The sequence below is a fragment of the Trachemys scripta genome, chromosome 8, assembly GCF_013100865.1.
Source record: "Trachemys scripta elegans isolate TJP31775 chromosome 8, CAS_Tse_1.0, whole genome shotgun sequence".
Taxonomy (NCBI): Eukaryota; Metazoa; Chordata; order Testudines; family Emydidae; genus Trachemys; species Trachemys scripta.
In genome coordinates this window covers 50,000,172-50,020,275 of record NC_048305.1, presented here as the reverse complement: position 1 = coordinate 50,020,275, position 20,104 = coordinate 50,000,172, and the positions used below count along the sequence as shown (strand labels likewise).

Here is a 20,104-nt window from a genome sequence, read left to right as displayed (position 1 = left end):
CAGAAACCAGTAGAGGAGTGAGGAGTGTCTCTGAGATGAAGAGGAAGCTTGTGTTATCTCTCTTCCAAACTTAACCTGCTCTAGAGGGGAAGTGCCCGGAGCTTAGACCAGAAAGAAAAGAGGAACTGGGAAATTGTCCTGCTTGTACAGAAGGACTTACCTTCTTACAGGAGACCTATTTAACTAGGTACAGTTCCTTTTTTGTCTCGACTTAAGCAGCACGTGCTTTATTGTTCTGCTTTTTCTTTTTCAGCAGATTGAGGAAAACACTCAATTATTCTTTTTTACCATTTGTAGTGTAATCGTATTCTTTCCAAACATTCATTTTTTTTAAAAATGACCTGCTGAGCCACAGGTGAGGAGGAGTAGTTGTGGATAACAATACACTGGAAGTGACATAAATTTAAAGTGCTTAAAGTCTCCCTTGTACCCCCATGGCTAGGAGACTTGCCTACTCAGTTCCCCTCTATTGTTTCTTATGCCCCCATCCCACTGAGATATCCCTAGTTCTCGGTGTGATTTCCCCCGCCCCACGCACATGCGTTTCCTATGGGCTTGTTAGCATCTACATGAGGGAGGTCCTATTTTGGACTCCTGATGCCTCAACTCAATTTAATCGTTTGTGCTTGCTTACTAACATGCACAAAAAAGCCCAGAGAAATTCCCAAACAAACTGTTGGAATTTTGGTTGAAAATATTTCCATAGAATCCAGTTAACACCTTAATTATATTTTGATACAAAAATTCTAACCCTTTCAAAAACATACATTAAAGTCTGAGGGGGGGGGAAATTGGAAGGATCAAACCAATTCATCACAATAGTATAAATCTTCATCTATCGGTCATCTTACTGAACTTATTCTGACTGCCCAGCCTATATTTTTACCTTCCAAAATTAACAAAAACTCATGCAAAACTAAAAATATCAAATGTAATTATAAAATCCCATTGTCTATCCATGGGAACAGTTTCCAATAGAACACTAACACATACTACAGTGTTACAACAGGAAGCTATGGATGTTACACAATACAAATTTTCGCCTACAACCTCACACTACATAATCAGTACACTTCATAACAGTAAACAGTCAATCCAATTCTATTCAGACAAATATTCTTCTATTGCAACATATTCTATTACTACGAGAAAACATAAAGAATTCTGACCGAATGGGACTATATTCCTTTCAAAACCCAGTGTTTGCTAGGCATTGTACAAATGTACAAGAAGGCATTCTCTGATCCAAAGACTAACGGTATTAAAAAACACAGGTTACGACCAAGGGGAGCAACATGCTGGTGAAGTGTTCAAGAGGAGGTGCTTGGGCCTATCATGGTTATACTATGTCTTTTCTATCTTTAACTACTGTGATGTTCTTTACAGAGATCAATAAAACCAGTCTTTTGAGAGAAATCAGCATTGATTGGTCTAGAACCTCTAGCATTAAGGTTTATTTTTTAAACCCAACTGTTTTAAATGTTCATTGGCTTGCCATTTTCTCCCCCTAAGAAAATAAATTGTTTCCACCTTCCTGGGTGGGCTGTATAAATTGGTAGATGATTGAAGGATTATAGAACTATGGGGAACTGGTTGGTTCCTTAAACTGTTTCTTACCAGGCTTTAAAACATTATGATTTTCTAAAGGTATGGAATTTTCATAAGGACAATAACTTTTTTTGGTGGAAATGTTAGCATAATGTCACTGAAACTCAGTTTCAACAGGTTTGTTTGGGAATCTAACAGTGGATTAGGTGTTCTTATTGCACTTCAAGCAGAAAGAGAGCTTTAAAGTGCATTTGATGTTTTTCTGTTCCTCTGAGACTACTTGCAAACTGAACTCGCTACTTCTAAATTTGATAATCTAACCCCGACAATCTTCTCAGTAGAAGGTAATTGTTTGCTCCAGCTTCTCTGCCAGCCTTCGGTGAGGAGAGAGCCACATTAACACATTTAGGGATGTCTACCGTGTCAACTTTGTGTATGAGATGAGATGCTTTTCACAGCTTCAAGATTTTTCCTTTTCCCTCATATGCTATATTTATATATGTGCGTGTACACCCAGAGCTGTGACCAAATTAAAATTTAAAGTAAAGTTCCCTGGCACTCTGTAAGCGTGGGTGGGAGGAGAAGGTCCCTTTATTTCATTTCCTTGCTCTGTTTCCCCCCTTCCTCCTAAACAAATGCATTTGTCAATTGGCAGCTCCTTAACCCATCAACTCCCTCCAGCATGGGGGTGCTATTAGTTCTGATAAATGTTTGGTGATCATTGACCAAATGCACTCTTGGTGTGCCCATTAACTATGCCATCACTCACTCTTACACTGTGGCACAGATAATAAATTGCTATTCTAAATTGCTTGGCTTGAAGGAACATTGGTGTAGTGAAGACCACACTTGTATTGTTTGGTAAGGTATTATCCAAAAACATCCATATTTAATAAAAAACTAAAAAAGTGGAACCTGCTTTACAATAAGCTCTGATTTAATGCATCTTCATAGTTTAAGTAGAGAGAATGATTGTCCAAACCCAGGTTCTGATTTGCCAGTTGGGTCTTTTTTAGATGTCACAACCATACACCAACTGTAATGCTGTGTGGTTGGGACCTCACCAAAAAAAGCTGGAAATTTGTCTGTTCTGTTAAAAGTGATATTAACAAACATACAAATATCACTTTTTCACAGCAAGCTGTGGGACAAATTAAGCCCTGGATGGGGAGGTGGGTAGGGAGGCAGCAGAGGCCAGGGGCGATAAATGGGGGGCTGGAGGAGCCAGTGGGAGTCAGGGGCAATGCAGGGGGGGATTGGCAGTATGGCCAGCGCCTTGGGTCCTGGTGGGGGCCTGCCATCATGCGGCAAGTTCATATAATTTAAAAAAAACAACTCACCATTCACGATCAGTGTCGTGCCACTTACATTCTGAAATCCACCTTCATGGTTCCTTGCAGCAAACTCACTTCCCAGGTGCATATGGTCTTTCTACCCTCAGTGGATTTTTTTTTTTTAAATTGTAATTACACAGTCGCAACACTGAGAGCCCATGTTTTGGGAACTGGGTGGCTATTGGAGGGCCTATATATGCCATGGTGCTGGGGGACCCCAGGACCCTCCAGCGTGGAGGATGGGCTCTAAGATCTTTTTTTTTCCTGGGGCCTGGGAGGGGAGGCAGAAAACCAGATGGATGGAGGGCCACAATCCTGGGGGGAGGTGGAGAGTGCAGAGTTGTGGGACCCTGGTATTGTGCGAAGGGGGACCCCAAGGTTGGAGAGCCAAAAGGTAAGGAGGACCCTGAGGTAGGGGGGTGATAAGGGCTGGCCCTGTCCTGGAGGTGGCATTGGAGGACCCCACCCAGTGCTGGGAGAGGGGAGGTGTGGGGCACTGAGGGGACACCAGGGCTGGGCGACAGGCAAAGGATGATGGAGACTACTGGCTGGCACTCAGCTGTGCTAGGGACAAGAGGGTCCCCTATGCTAGTGGAGGGTCCCACTGGAAAAGGGAAGGGTCTGTCTGAGGCGGAAGGGTAGGGTCAGGGTCAGCCTGCCCTGGCACTAGTGGTTGGGGGCGGGGGGTGCTAGGACCTTGCGGCAGCAGGCGACACTGGGAGCCAGTGGAGTGGGCTGGGACTGGGTCGCTTGCTGCTGCAAAGCCTGAGCCCAGGGGGCTGCGGGCAAGAAAAAGAAATAAACACCCGGGCCTGTGAGTGTGAGGCACGGGCCTGTGAGTGTGAGGCACAGGCCCAACTCCTGCTGTGCTGGCTCCAGGCCCCCCTGCTAGACCCCCAGGCTGCCATGCCACCCCCCGCTGCATCCCCCTGAAGCGCAGGGCCTGGGGCAGTTTTCCCAGCCCATCCTATGGATGGTACAGCTCTGACAACAGGCAGGAGGTAGTGAGGCTAGGGCCAGAGCCCACAGGCCCACGGATGGAGCCCGTGACCAGAGGAGGCAGCATGGGCCAAAGGTGATTAGGGGAGTGGTGAGCCTGACGCTGCGTGACCAGAGCCTGCCATCCACCACACAAGGGCTGAAGCCGGTAACTCTCACTGGTTGCCTACTCCTGTGGGTTTCTGGCTGGGGGGGCAAGGCCCAACCCCTGCCTGCAGACCCAGGGAAGGGGCTGCTGCTTCCCCCCCCCAATCACTGCCTAGGAGATGGTGGCTGCAAGAAAAGCCCCCGGTGGCAGCATTTATGAAATGGTGCTCTAATATCACCAAGTGGAACATAGTGGTGACTTCGCAGGTAGTTGAAGACAATTGACAGTTAACCTCATGCTTCACAAAGTTTTCCAGTTATATGTGAACAACCTACTAATACACATGCTAGGGAGGCGTATTGGTGTGGCAGAATGAAGTTACAAAATGGTCAGTGAGATGCAATTTGCAGTTCCAGTGAAAATTCTTATAGTGAAATTAATCTATGAAGATGAGTTTATTAAAGTTTCCCTGTACATTCCATTCCTTTTCTTCACATAACACCAAACTGCACTTCTGCAGGGTTTCTTTTCTTTTCTTTCTGAATTTAACATTATAGGAAACTTATCCTAAATTGACCTATTAACTTTGTCCAAAGCATTGATGACCCTCCCTTCTCCCCCCCCCCAAAAAAAAAAGGCTGTTACTGTTGTGACTGCTTTCTGAACAGTGGCTGTGACAGGCATTTATGGACGCAGGCATGTGACTGTATTTGTGAGGACTTATGTCTGGCCAAGAGCAAGTCTGATGTCCTAGAGCAGCTTTGAAAAGGGAAGCCCTTGCCCAATGTCAGGCTGGCACCATCCCAGCCCTGCTCTGCTGAGTGCCAGCTGGGTACTTGTTGAAAGATTCTGCTTCACTCGGGGTAATTCATTGTAAACCTTTTTGGAGCGGGGCCCTTAAACCAGCTGTATCTGCCTCTCTCTCACCCCTTTCTCCCACCTGCTTCCTAAATGTGTTCTTGCCTATATGGGCTTTTTGATCTCTTTGTTAAGAATAGGGAGGAAATAAGCATTTGCATTTTTTTGTTAAATTTGCACGCTTCCCCCCCAGAAGTACTAAATGCTTCCAGGAAAAACAGATGATGACATAAATCCTATTTACAGATTCATAGCCTCAGTACAAGGAACAAATCCTGGCATTGTGTAGTAACTATAAACAGCATCCTATGATCTAATTATGATTTGCAATGTCCCTATCTATGACAGGTGATGATCTCTCTCTCTCTCTCTCCTTGGTGCAGAGGGAGGAGGGAGAGAAAGGGATGAACAGGTAGCAGCTAATGCTAGCGCTGCTTTTGTGATTTATTCAGGAGGCAGAATTGTTGCTTTGCCATAGGTTGAGAGAGATGTGAAGATCTAGTGTTCAACAAAAAGAGAAATTAGTCTCATGGCTGTCTGATCTACAGTAGGCAGCATACCAAATGTGGGTAGGAAAACACTTATGAAATACATCTTTAATATTCTGCATGTTCACTGCAGTATGTTTGCAGCAGCAGCACTCTGTGATAAATGATACCACAACTCCAAAATCAGCTGCATCTCTTTAGTCAACTGCAGTAAAAGCAAAACCCACAAGAATAGGTTACCTTTTGTTTTTAAAATTATTCCTAGGATATGTTTATTTTTCAATGTCCATAAATCACATGTATGGCTGTTCCATCCTAATCACAATTGATCTGTTCATTACTGTCAGGTTTTTAAAGGGCAATAGACTCACTATTTCTAAGCACCAAAATAAAGTTAAGCTAAAATTCTCAACCTAGATTCCCTACTCACTGGGTCCACATGGCTTTTGGAGCCTTTTAGAAAATAATCACGTTGGAACCTCACACACTCCCATGAGACACAAAATGTTTGGACCAAATTTGATGTGAGGATTTGTAGCATTGAATTCCCCTCGCTTTCACTTATTGAAGTAATTATCTCAGAGTTGTCTCCCATTCTGTCTTGTCATACTGTTTGCTGAGTTTTTCTCCAAAACCATTTGTCTGCTATCTTAGCTAGGGTTTGGGTAAAGAGCTAAAATGTATTTTAAAAAAATATTTTAATAGTAATTTAGTTCTGTGCCACTGCAGTGTTTGGTCATGCTGTCATTTGCATTATCTTTCAGAAGCCAATTGTACAGCTGAAATGTTTGAGCATGTAAAGCTTCTGCCTGGAACTCAGTTCATGTACTTACCACACAGAACTACTCTCTCTTTCACTTTGCACATAGTGTGAATAGTCCCCATTCAGGTGTGTAAAGTGAAGCCAGTGCACAAGTCTTTCAAAGTTCAGAATCGCAGGCTATATCTACATGGCCCGCAGTTTGGACTATGGGGGTGTGAATTACAGTGTGAGCTAGTGTGCTGAGCTGTAAATCTCCCATGTGGATGCTGTGGTATATAGTTTGAATTAAAGTAATCCTGTTTAAAGAAGACTAAACTGCCGGCCATGTACACAAGCCCCACAGTGCAGATCTGATGCCCAATTCATGAGAGCAAGCTAGCAGTTGACAACTAATTCTCCTCAGATGCACCTCGTGTGAGGTTGTTTCGGCTAGTTAATCTCCCAAGAATGGAGCTCTATGCTCATAGTATTCACAGGAAAAAAGGCTATCATTAAATAGAGTAGCACAAATAGTAAGGGCGTATGAACATGATAATGTGACTATTTCTAGATTAAAAGAAGCTTTATGAATGAAGAAAGCTCTCAACACACTTGGAGGAAGAGCTGTTCTATTAGTCTGATATATCCCGTGAGTATGCTGTTTCATAAAAGTTAGTCTAATAAGCTATACAAAACCTCATGCATTGTACTGTTTAATAGAACATTCCAGGGTGTTTAAGATCTAAAGGAAGCTTGGTGATGGTGAGGGGAGAATCAAGTCAGGAAGATGAAGATTTGTTTTTAATCTAATTATGACCCTTTAATTTTTTTAAGGATTGTGTCTAAAAATTTGACATGTGAGACTAAAAACAATGTTGTGAGCTGGAGTGAAATTGACAAGAACCACATCAGTCTTGCTCTGCAACTAGGAGGGAGGAAAGCAGATTTTTATTCACCTACTAGCTGAAGGCGGCAAAAGGTAGAGCCCTTGAGCAGCGTCCTAGGATGGCATCCTAGAGGAAGCCCAACACTTTTGTCTTTCTCCAGGACTTAGATTGGAAGAAAAGAATTACTGATGGTACTTGCCCAAGTTCCACCCACTTGTTATATAGATATAATGTGCTGCTCACAATAGATCATGCAGAGCTTTCATAATGTGGTTGTCCTTCTCCTTTCTTGCGTGATTTGATTAGCAGTGAAATAATTAATGTTGACATTTTAAATGGTTGTGCTTCAGGGCACAAGTCACTCTCATCTGTTGGAGGTTTGGAAGGAATTTTCCCTGTGGGTAAATTATTCTATAAATTCCTACTATAAGGTTTCCTGAATGTTTTTCTGAAGCAGTTGGTACTTACCACTATCTGAAACAGGATATTGGACTAGATAGTTTTAATTTGCTCTAGTATTGCAATTTCTTTGTTTATATGGTTGTCCTTAGGCTTCAGAGTTAAGTTTTTTTTTTTTTTTTTTTTTTTTTTAATGAACTAGGACAGTTCTCTTCACTATTGTTTGACTGTTTGCTGATTCAGGCAGATGTCACTGCATCATTCACATTTTGAAGGTCCTTTGCAACTATAAGGACCAGAAGCGTACATGTTTTCTAATTAAAAGTTTACTACTGTTCTGAAGATAGTTTAGCTTCATTCTTTCTTAGCAGCTGGTGTTGAAGAGTGGCTTGAATTCTTGCCTGGGCATTGCCTCTAACAGTAGTACTCTACACCTTAGTTCAGTTTTCTGGCTGCTAAGGCTTGAAAAATCTATATATGAAGGGGGTGGGTCAGATGAATGAAGAGGGGGAGGTGAGGGTGTGAACAGGGATGCAGAGGTGGGTGGAAGGAGTGAGATTGATGGGATAGATTAGAAATAAGGTTCTGCATGGGGGAGGGAAAGAAGTGGAAGAGATAATACAAAGGTTGAGGTATGATGAGAGCGAAAAAAATGAACACTGAGAACAATGCAGAAAATTGCAGGTTCGCAAACAAATTTTTAAAGGTGTTAAACCCTGTGTGTATATAAGGCTATAAGTAGCATTTTAAAAAAACCACGTTAATTAAAACATGCTAGCTAACACTCTTCAAAACATCACCTGTTTTCCTAAGGTAGACATTCCCTAACTGGGTTATGGTGACTCAGCCTCTAAGACCCTATTTGAGCTGCCAGTTTTAGAGAAATTTCCCTGTGTTACATTCACACCATTCCAGTGACAATGGGAATGCTAGCATAGAGTGACTGATTTATCAAGGCTGTAATAATCTAAGCTAGTTACTCTCTCATAGCTATTTGGTGACCTACGTGAAATGGATCAGTGTCAGTTCAGTTCCTGCTACATGCATCACAGTTGACAGCTGGCACTTTTTCACACCAGATGGGCCAAAAATTGTGTGAATGCGTGTTCTAAATTCTCTTACCCTTATTGAAATATTTTTGGGCACCAGGCTTGAAGCATATTGCCAGACCAGTGAGAAGAAGCTGGCACTATTATTGTCCATGTTGTACCTGTTAAAGGGTTTCACTCTTCAGTATTAATCAGATGCTATATCCTTCAGGACTGCTCAATTCAATATAAAATACAAACACAACCTATATATTTTCTCTGATCCCTGTTTAGAGATCTCCCTCAAACCTTCCTTTCTCAAGTGTCAGAGGAGGGCACTCTTTAAACTAAGAATGCAATGAATAGTCTATTTCGTCTGTGTCAAAGAGGTCATAGTCTCCTTGCTTTTTTTATCCTTTGGTACCAATGTAGTTCTATATTTTACAGCTGTAGATTGCATTAGTAGACTTCTGCTTTTGGCATCATGGTTAAAATTGTGGCTTTTAAGGAGCTAAAAGGTTAAAATGTTTTTTCCTTTTTTAAAATTCTGGGTCTCTGTGTGAGTACAAACACACATCGTAGAAACAGAGCTGTGGACAGCATAAAACCATTATATAAGTTGCAAATAATATCCTGAGATGGTAAACTGCATAACAAAGACATTAAAAACACTTCTGTAGTTTGTATGCTGAAAAGTTTTTTCCAAGTTTCTGATGCTTTTTGTTTTTTCCTTATCTGATTATTTTAATAAAAGGCAACTGATCCAAGCTTGTGTACTTTGGGACAGCCCAAAGCAAAGATCCTAATTGCCTTGAGCTATTGCAGAAATTATTTTTAAGGTGTATATAATATAGTTTTAAAGTAAGATTGTTTGGGATTTTCTCTTTTTAAAGCTGTATCAGCTGGAGTAGCTACCACAAGAACCTGTTAGCCAGCAGTGACTATGAAGGCACCGTCATCCTGTGGGATGGGTTCACAGGACAGAGGTCAAAGGTCTACCAGGTAAAGTGCAGTCACCAAGCAGTACCATTTTCTTCTTCGCAAGGGCCATGGCTTCAAGTTTGTGTGCATATTAATGTTCTAATTAAGGTGTTTCTAGTAGTGCATTGATGGCTGTTGGCTTGTTGGCTGCATGAGGCGAAGTGGCTGTATCTACAGTAGGTGAATTGAATTTTTGCAGTAGGTGAATTCCCTTGGCTAGGAGGGAGTTACCATGTTTTTGACTTTTCTATAACTCCATTGAGCAGTGATTCTCCAGCAGTGACCAAAGTAGCTTCTTGTCACAATAGTGGTGAGGCACATGGCAGCCTTTAAACCCTGCTGTTGGGGCACAGATCTAGGAAGAGGAGAGTTACTGGAGACTTTTCAATGTGAATTTAAAAACAACAACAACAAAAACTCCTGCATGGCTGCTTCATTTCTGTCTTAGACGTTTTGTTGCTGTATATTCAACCATGATCGTATTTGCAGAAGGCCTAAGAAATAGGAGACTAGCGCACACGCTGCAGAGAGAGAAAAGCAAAATGCCAAGTCACTTGAAAAGATTGAGGTAGTGGAGCTGCAGGCAGCCAGGGCAGATTTGATGCTAGTACATATAAAGCCCTGCACATGGGACAGTAAACTAGCAGCACAAACACAGAATAGGTAAATATAATCAAGCACCTATACATTAGAATTTATTTTCATCTTGTCTCCTTAATCCTGTCCTAACATTTCTTTTCCATTTAGTCAGTTGTAATGAGGGCCACTAGGAAGGTGTGTGATCGGAACTGAGAAGTTGGGAGAGGAGGTGGTGGACCACTTCTTAAGAATATATGCGAACTGCTGCCGTAGAGCATGTATCTCCCTTTGACAGTTAAATAGGAATGTAAGATTCTTCCTTAAGTTAAACAGCAGCTCTCTTATTATTGTATATTAATCTGTATCATAAGATTGTGTTGACATCCTTTTATCATGTGTATGCCAACTAGAAAAAGGTCTCACTGAACACAATGAATCTTAATATAATGAATTTGAGGACAATTTATTTATATAGTATAAATTTTCATTATGAATGCGAAATGGTGAAACTGGAGTTATATTCCAACTTTTACTTGTACTAAAAGAAACTCCACTTCATTATTTAAACTCCCTATCGAGTCTTTTGTCCCTTCTTCCAGCTTTTCATAAGTTGAGGTATGTGCACAGACACATACTGTATACATATTTGAAATGCTTGGAACATTGTGCTGGATGTTCTTTTTCATGCCCTCTTCACTTCACTTCTCTTCTCAAGCTTTGTGAAAGTTTGAAATACTTTGACTAACCTTCAAGTTTCATTTAACAGAATGTTGTGGTGCTAGTCTATTAAACCTTCCTCATCACTTATAAGGAAAAAGCGCTCAGACTTGAAATTACATGTATATGTGTAATAAACTACAGTTCCTGTGACCACTTAAACTTTTAAATCTGAGTGAATGATACTCCCCTTTTTGGACTTTGTAAACAAATTCAATAATCTCCTTGTTGAAAAATGCATTTTAATGGTATTTAGACAATTCATGCATGTTTTGGTCAAAGAGAATGAAGGGCCACAATGGAGTAGTAACAAACCAAAATACACTGTCATGGGAAGTGTCCTCTGAGATGAGCAAATAAGCAGTACTTTAATAATTAACCAAAAAAAAAAAAAAAAACCCATCCTGGATGTAGCTTGTTAGTGTTGCCATTTTTTGGGGCTTCTCTTAAACCACACAAGCATTAGTTTGTGTGAGAGAAAAATGTATTTAAGATCAATGCTATACATAGTGAATGTCCATATCCAGAAATTCCATCTTAATTCATCCCAAACTGCATATGTTTTGGTTTATGGCGTATTTTAGCGCTGGGAATGATAATGTACTACATTCCAAATATTTTCCTCTTTCTCAAAACAGGAGCATGAGAAAAGATGCTGGAGTGTTGATTTTAACTTGATGGACCCTAAACTACTGGCTTCAGGCTCTGATGATGCAAAAGGTATTTTAATTTTTAATTCTAGTGCCAAAGGCTGAACTCGTGTATTCCCTATGGTTGTCAATATAGGATGTGTCAAGTAACTGATTCCTTGGCTTACTTAGTGTAACTGACTTCCCCAGGATATTATAGAACCATTTAGGATCAGATGAAAAGAGGGTGAGAGCTTTGTCTAGAGCTGGCTGAAAAAAAAGGGAATCCCTTTCTTTGAAAAATTTCATGTTTTTTTTTTTTTTTTTAAACATTTTGTTTCAGGGGAACTGAAATGGAATTTTGTAGCTTTCTCGCTGCCCGCACTTGTCAATTGCTGAATTGCCATAGAGGTAGAGAGCCTGGACTCTCAGCCTGCACCAGCAGCTCCTGGAACTGGAGAGGCAGAGCGCCGTGGCTCTGACTGTCGCCTGGAGCTGGTGTGGGAAGCAGCCCTCTGAAAACTTTTGTCAATTTCACTTGCTTAAAGTGAAAATAACAAGAGCCTTCCAAGTGGACAGCCAAGCAGCTCTTTTTTTTTTTTTTTTTTTTTTTTTTAATTAAACCAATAGAAAATCAAAATCTTTCAGAAAAATTGAAATATTCTCTTGGGAAATCTTGATTTTTTTTTTTTTTAATTATTTTTTATTTGTGTGTGAGAGAGAGAGAAGTGGCCATGTTCCATTGGAAAAATCATTCAGATGAAAATCATGGATCAGCTTTAGTCTAGTCTAGGATTTATGGGGAAGGTTGTATATCATGCTAGTTAGTACGATCCAACTAACAACATCTTAAACTCTAGTGTACACATAGCAAGTTTTACTTCAGCGTGTGCCAGACTGATAGTTGAAGATTTGGGGAACTTTGGTTTATTTAAAAAAAAAAAAAAGTGTCTGTACAAGAAAGGGAGTGGCTACAGATAAATGGGTGGAGACTGAGAATGTCCTCTCTTGCTTTTATGGAAGGCTTTCTAGTAAATGATAAAGCATTAAGGATCATGCACAGTGAGAAACACCTTGTCCTATCGGATGTGTGACATGTTTTTTGTGAAATTTAGCAGCAGTGTGAACAAAATTGGGTGGTGGTCAGGAAGGCATGGGAACTGCAGGAGTAAATATTGGGAATGAGCTCCTTGCCTTCTCTCTGCCCAAGACTCCTTCTGGGCCCTAAAGACCCAGGATTTTGGAGCGCTCACCAGGCACACCATTGTGTCCCACTGGTTGAGCACTGCACATTGGAAGCAATACAATTTCAATAAAGGGGGAATGGATAGAACTGAAATACATAATCTTTCTCCTTCCCTAAAGAACAGGACTTTATCTGCAGTCAGTCTACAATATCACATTAGTTATTAGGCAATCATTGCTTTTGACTTCCTTCTGCAGCCACTGGGGATCCAAACAGCTTTGGACAGAGCTGTTCATGATTTACTTTGAATGACAAATTAATTTTTCATAAAACATTAAACCTTGCAAGCCTCTGCCCCTAAATTGCTTTTAAATTCTATTTCAAAAGGAAGTCATATTAGCGTTTCTTAAATGTGTTTGACGTTCTCAAGGTAATTGGTAATTTCACTTACAAAATGCAGCCTTTATGTTAATTTTATATTATGGAGATTTTTTTAAATGGCTTTTAATAGATTTTTTTTTTCTTCTTCTTTATGGTGGAAGTCAAGACTGTTTCCTTTACAATTAAAAGTAATAAGGAAAAAGTCCCTCTGTATAAATGATTAACCTTTTCATCATTTTGCTCCTCATTCATGCTGTGCATTTTAAAAAGAGCTTATCTTCCAAATAGACATGCATTTATTAGCATGGTAAAGAGCTGTCCGCCTGAGCTGACTTTATAAAACAGGGCCGCACATCACAGCTTAACAATTTTTTTCTGCAGAAACTGTTTTAAAAAGTGCAGTGTTTACACACATAAATTATGTATTAATAAAGATCTGCATTTTCTATACACATCCTGCATTTCTATTCAAATAGTAGTTCTTTCTTTAAAGGTATATAGGTTTTTTTTTTTTCTGATCAGGCCTCGGCTAGAGTGTTTCATTCCCCTCCTCATGCAGTCTTTTCACTATTTACATATATAACAAGGATCTCAGAGGTGAATGCCAGAATTGGAGACCTATTTAAAATAAGTATCACTCTTTTAAATGCTATAGTGGAGAACTCAGTTTGCCAGACATCTGTTAGCCAAATGTCAAAACTTGCTACCCAAAGCTCATAGAGATTATCTGGTCAGGGTTAACACCTGGTGGGAAGCCCAGCACTACCATTCTGTTCTTCCTTGCAACTACCCCCAATACTTGGATGTGCGGGCACTGAGCTATCTGTAGTTATTGGCCTTGTCTGGAATGATGGGAACTGTAATGCATTTTCCCTTTCCTGGCGTGGTGGGAGAGATTGGGGGGTGAGATCTTTTCCTCCCCCAGCTTCTTTTCTGATTGCTGAGTGTGGAAGCTTTACTAAACCTCCCTCCCTCATCCCTGCTGCAGGATGTTCCCGTCTCTGTCTCTCCCCCCCCTTCCCCTTTCAAAGTGGTGACAAGGTGTTAGATGCCTGGGTACTTGGTGCATTGCAATGCCCTTTGCCAGACACACACACATTGAGGAGAGTAATCCTGTGATCATTCATCTGCACCCTTCTCTGTCAAAGATCAGACACAGCAAAGGGAGCACTGAGCAACAGAACCCCACTGAAATAAAGATTGAGTCTGATAGAATTACAGACAGCATGCCAGGGCTCTGCACACCATTCCATCCTCTTTATTAATCAAAGAATTTGTTTGGGGGAATTCTCTGTACGTTGTCTTCCATAGGAGAGAATTGGAGCATAGAAGCACTTTGACTCCAATTGTTCATTGTATTTAAAAAAGCAAATTATATGTTTAGTTATGAGTATTTGTAGAGCTGTCTGCTGCTACAGAGGTAGCTGGGCTTTACACACCCAAAGAGATATGGTGACTGTTAGAATGTTGGCCCATGTTACCAGAGCCCTGAGAAGCTGCATAGCCTTCTGTTTTCTTGGGGTAATTCTATAAAATAGAAGACTATAATTCTAATTTAACCAGAAAAAACATGACTTTAATTAACTCCGGGTCTGGACTGTCGTAGGCAGTTGACCTTGAAACTATAAATGAAAATATGTAAAAATACCTACTTTACCTTTCTGAAATTTTTAGAAGGGGACTTGGTGTAGGTGTCATTAGTACTATCTACATATTGAGACCCTCTGAACTGCAGTAAGCAGGGAGTTGGAGATCTCCTGAGGCTTGAAAGGACATCTTGTAAGGCAGCCGTGACCTCGTCTGCTAGAAACTCTTCAGAGGGGGATCTCTTGACCAGTCCATGGTGGAGACCACCAGATCTTCTCCCCTAGTAGCCAAATTTTATAGTTGATCTGTCTCTGAGAAGAGAACCACATATGGACCATCATGTTGTCTTTGTTTTTCCGTCAGCTCTGTACCCTGCCTACTTTTGGGGCTTTCCTGGGCATGTGCAAACACCTATTGCCAAACTTCATTACATAAGCATTATTTTAAACATTGATGGTACGAATAAGTGGCCAATTTATGAAAGGAAACAGAAGTTTGGGCAAAAAAGTGTCCCGTGGTGACTGGTATGACCTTAAATTCTTACTATTGTAAATACACTTTTATTGTCCCAGCTCAAACAGTTGATGGGAATTTAAACCTGGTTTGTCAGAGCAGTTTTCTTCCTCAAATTGAAAAATAATTTTCAGACATAAGTCACACTCCCTTCTCTATATTTTTGACTCTTCCTACCAGTAATATAACTTTCAGAGATTGGAATAATCATTGATTGAAACTACCTGTGACTGACTGCTAAACGTGCGTTCAATAAAAATCCTCCTTAAGCAAGTTTGGTAACCTCGTCATAGCCACAGAAATAGATTGTAGGGACCTGCAAGAAGCTATTATACTCTTTCAGTACACAGCCTTTGAAAATATACAAAAAATAGCAAAAATATTTTGATATAAATAAACTATATAATAGGCAGCATCTATACCTCTCAACCTTCAAACCTTCCAACTTGTGATGGGCAAGCGAAATGTGGCAAATGACCAAACTCATGTGCTATTTTAAAGGGACTCCCCATGGGTTATTTGCAGAGACTGAATCCTGGACCTTCAGATCCCCCAGTCAGACCTCTATCCCTTGAGCTCAAAGGATAATTAGTGGACTACCTACTAGAGGAGTTTTTTAGACCCACTTTGCCAGTGGGTTTTGTTCTAGGAGAGAATTAAGTCTAGTGGTTAGAACATGTTTACTAATCAGATAGCCAAGTCTACGTATTGGGCCATTTTTCTGAGAGGCAGTGTGGCTGGCCTGAATACGTTAAGACGTGGATCTGCCATCTTAGAGGCCTGGGTTCTATTCCCAGCTCTGCCTGAAATGGTCTTGTGCAACTTCTCAGTTAACTTGCTTGTAAAATAGAATACTTGAGTGCTGTCTGGGTTAGGGCGTGAGGCTTGGTGAGGTGCACAGAATTAGGGCTTGTCTATTCAAACAATTTCTACGGGGCAAGCTGGGGTGTGAGTATACTCTGCGCTAGCTTGCTGTGGTTTAACTTCTCATGTGCATCCTGCTGATATGTATTAACAGTTTGTTAGAGTGCTTTGAAGTCAGTGCTCTAATAAACTTAACATGTGCCAGCAGGGTACATGTGGACACCTACACTGTGGCAGGCTAGTGTGGAGTAGATTCACAACTCAGCTTGCTGTTGTCGAATTGTTCACGTAGACGAGCCCATAAACGGCATTCACAGCTAAGAAGATCAGAACTTGTCTCTAGCTGTTTGTTCTTTCACCCTAAACTACAGGTTATTTGGCTGGGCAGAGTGCCTGTGTGTGGAATATTTCTAGGCTTGGCAATCAGATGCCCCGATCAAACTGAAATACTGATTGTCCCACAAAATTCCAATACACTTGAGAGCTCGGTGGGAGGTTGCTTTTCATTTTCATTGTCTCATGAATTTGGAGAAGAATTTAAGGCATCTAAGTGAACTGGTTTCTCATAATGTGAATTAGTGAAGGTAAAATATTCTCTCCTTCATCTAGATATAGAAATAATGAATAGGCGGCAGTTCTGCACATACTTAAACATGTTGATTAGTTGTAGTGAACTGAGCGAGTTAGTTCAGGTTTGCAGAATTGGGTCCATGGAAAGGAACGGTGGCTTGGTAGTTAGGGTGTTGTCTTGGGAAACAAAAGATCAGTGTTCTGTTTCCAGCTCTATCAAGGACATTGTATTTAACCTTGAACAAGTCACTTGGGGCTTTAGTGGGAGCTACATTTTTGAAAATAATTTTAATTGGAATTTTAGGTGCACATTGCTTCTGAAAATCAGGTTAATCTTTCATGCCTCAGTTTCCCAGTTTATAAAAGGAGGATAATTTCCTACTTCACAGGGGTTTTATGGCTATATTCATTTTTTGTGGGGTGCTCAGATACTACCAAGAATGCTATGGAAAAATAAATAAATGTTGTAATAGTTTATAGAGAGAGTGACTATGTGAGATGAGAACAGTGCTCTCATCTCATAACTTAATACATTGACCTAAAGCAATGTCTACATATGGGATGATGAGGGAAGCATGATCCTGTAGTGTATGCTGAAAGTAGAAATTGATAAACAAATGGACTAATTTTAGAGAATGGGCTCGGTGATACTGTGTCTTATAGCAAAATCATATTACCCGGTGTATTTTATATATAAATAAAATGACTGTTCGATATTATGAATGTTTTGTGAAGAATATTCGCTAATGTTCATAATGTAGATGACTGTTCCTTTCAACTACTGCAGTGAATAGTTTCCTCTTACGGAGTGTTTGTCCAAAACTCTGACCCATAGTAGGTTAATTTATAAACTAGTGAGCATTTGAACCAAAGCACCAATCAATTGAACAGAAACTTGATAAAATTAAATCAATTTAAACCAAGAACTGCTTCCCAGACATCATCTTGTCTGTTTTATGAGGTGTGGATGCTTGGCCACATGGAGAGATGCAGCACTCGGCAGCAACAAAATTAGGCAAAGCATGTTTTAAGAACAGTTGATCTCGTAGGGTAGTTTTGCCTCATCAGCACAGTTCTAAGTGTTATCAGGGCATCTATGTGTTTAATAATTACTACTTCAGTCTCAACAAAACTGCTAAAATTCACAGTAAGTGAAGCAAAATTCATACAACCAGAGTTTATGAACCTGCTGTATACACATTTATTTCCAGCTAAAACGTGACTTGTCATGTGGTTTTATGTTTTTTAAAGTTAGGGGGCAGGAGTTGGTAGGGGGAGGAAATCACCAAAAAGCTGATAGCACAGCTCTAATCAGAGCCCTGTATGTTCCACAGCTATGTGGTCAAGGAAGTTGCTGTGGAATCTAACCCTGGCCTACCAATTGTAACAACTTTCATGTTTTTATGAGCACCCGTATTGATTAAACAGCAGATGAGCTCACAAAGATCATTCTGCTCTTTGTGATCTGAAGATGATTTGAATAAAATTGTGCAAAGGCGAAAGGCTAGTGTGCTGAAAACTGAGCCCCTGATTTGTTCGTTACAAAATTAAGATCAAGTATCTGCTCATTATATTGATGTGGTGCCAAAAAGAATTACCCATATTGAACACAGTTTCTAACTTGTAGAACTTAGTTGGAAGGCTGCCTAATGAGTTTCAAAACAAGTGGCTGCATGGGACATACATTTGCAAGGGGCACTACTATGAGCTGTGTGTTTATTTGACTCCCACAAATACCCATAGACCCTATAGCTTTCAATCTAAGGAGCATTATCTGCTGGCATTACATTTTTTTTTTTTAAACCACAGAAATCAGAATGACTTGCTTCCTATGCCATCAGATCAATAATGCTAATGTCCTCTGCTGTCACTGCGACATACACTGAGCTTCTGTTGGCATCTCTTCTTTAAAGCGAGAAGCTAAAGCTTTTATTTGCTTGAAAAATTCTCTCCTACCCCCTGACACCAGATGAGGCACTAGGTCATTTAATATCACTTGGAGCAAGAGAAGGTCCAGGCCATCCTTGCAAAGCTGTTAATTATGTTTAATGTAGCTGGTTGTTTATAATGTATACTAGATATTTGGTAGATAAGAGAATGGATTATTACTGTCTGGAAACTGATAGCTGCATGTAATTTAGCTCTTTTCATAATTCTTGTATGCAGATGTGGTATGTATCAACGTCTGTGTTTGGGTATATGTGATACTTTGTAATGGCTTCAGACATCTGTCAGATATTCCCACCGTGCTGTTTTTAAAGGATGCATCAATATGCTCCAAGCATTGCTATTTCTCTCACATCTTTGAAACTGTCCTCCAAAGATGGTCAGAATTAGGGCAGGCAAGGAGCAGCACTCCCTCCCCTTCCTTCGTGTGAACTATTAAAATAAATAAAGGGGGGAGGGGAAGAGTCCACTATCCTTCCTGTGGATAAGCTGTCCCCAAGCTTAGTGGTTCTATAGGCATCTGTCCAGAGGCTATGTCTCTCCTCCTCTCCTGAAACTCCTGGGGAGTGGGGTAATATGGGGAATAGCTAATAGACTGGGGCTATAGCAATATATTTGTGTATCTTTCTTGGAGCCAAAGCAGAGTGGTGTTTTTTCCCCACCTTCCTCCTGGCCAGCCCTCTCCCCTTCCCCTCCACAGAGGCACCAGAGTACCCCTTCCATACAGAGGAGGGATATCTGTCTATAGAGGACCTGTCACATGCAAATCTATTCGAACCCTGTCTGTTTGGGGAGAACAGCCTCTCTGCATAGCTACTATCCAATACGTAGTTGCCTTATCCCCCACTAGAACAAAAGGGGGAAATCAGGAGGTATAGTCTGCTTCCTGGGCTGCTCCTGGGAGAGCGCAACAACACAACACCCCTTCCTCTGCGCTCCTGGCAAAGCTGTGAGTTAGCCCACAATTTGCAGTGTATAACCTTCCTTAAAGTTCACGGTTGACTGGGTGGATAGTGCTTAATATGCCTTATCTTTGTAGGTTTAAATATGTACCTTAAATATGTACATGAAGCTATTAAGGGGAAAAACTGAAGGGCCTCAAAGACTTTCCATCGCTTCGTATTTGTGAAAGAGGCCTGTCTAAGCAGGCATAAAATACAATCATATGTACATAGGTGTTTGCGTATACCATTTCCCCTTCTAGAGTAGTCCAGTACAGATTAATCTTTATTTATGTTTACCTCTACACAATAGTCATTCACGTGGATTGAATTGAAATGTGACAATAAAAAGTAGTGACAGGTTATACCCCGGTGCAGCTTTTTTTCCTCCTGGTACCAATCTTTGAAGAATGGAAAACAAATTGTTCTTACTAGTTGTGCTTACAGGTACATTTAAATGAAATCTATGCAGAGTGCTTACAACTGAGCAGGGGTTCTTCAGAGCACAGCTGGGTGACAGAGTAGGTAGAATATCAGCCTCATTACTCTTGGTTGTACAAGTCTGCTGTCCGGTAGCCTTAGGCATACTGTGATTACAGTATGCAGCTAGACACCTGCATGAAGTTCCAAACTCCACAAGAATGCAGGCTTGAATCCTGTGATGTTGTTTATATCGAGTGTGTAGAAGTGGTAAACTACTGTTGTGCTTGTGAATGTGCTGAAAATTGATCCATCAACCAAAAGCTGCCTTTTAGTACCCACTAATTTTGTTCACCCTCTCAAAAATATTAATATTCATGAAAATCCCTACAACCAAGTGTGTGATGAGTTTCTGTGG

At 40.7% G+C, this 20,104-nt stretch overlaps 1 protein-coding gene across 2 annotated transcripts in view; it reads left to right on the top strand.

Moving 5' to 3' along the window:
• The window catches only part of COP1 (COP1 E3 ubiquitin ligase), a 205,685-nt gene that overhangs the window by 93,326 nt on the left and 92,255 nt on the right, over positions 1 to 20,104 (top strand). For both annotated transcript variants that reach the window (XM_034778467.1, XM_034778468.1), the window contains exons 13-14: positions 9,265 to 9,373; positions 11,287 to 11,368. In XM_034778467.1, the coding sequence (XP_034634358.1) occupies positions 9,265 to 9,373; positions 11,287 to 11,368 (191 nt within the window). The remainder of the gene's footprint in view (positions 1 to 9,264; positions 9,374 to 11,286; positions 11,369 to 20,104) is intronic.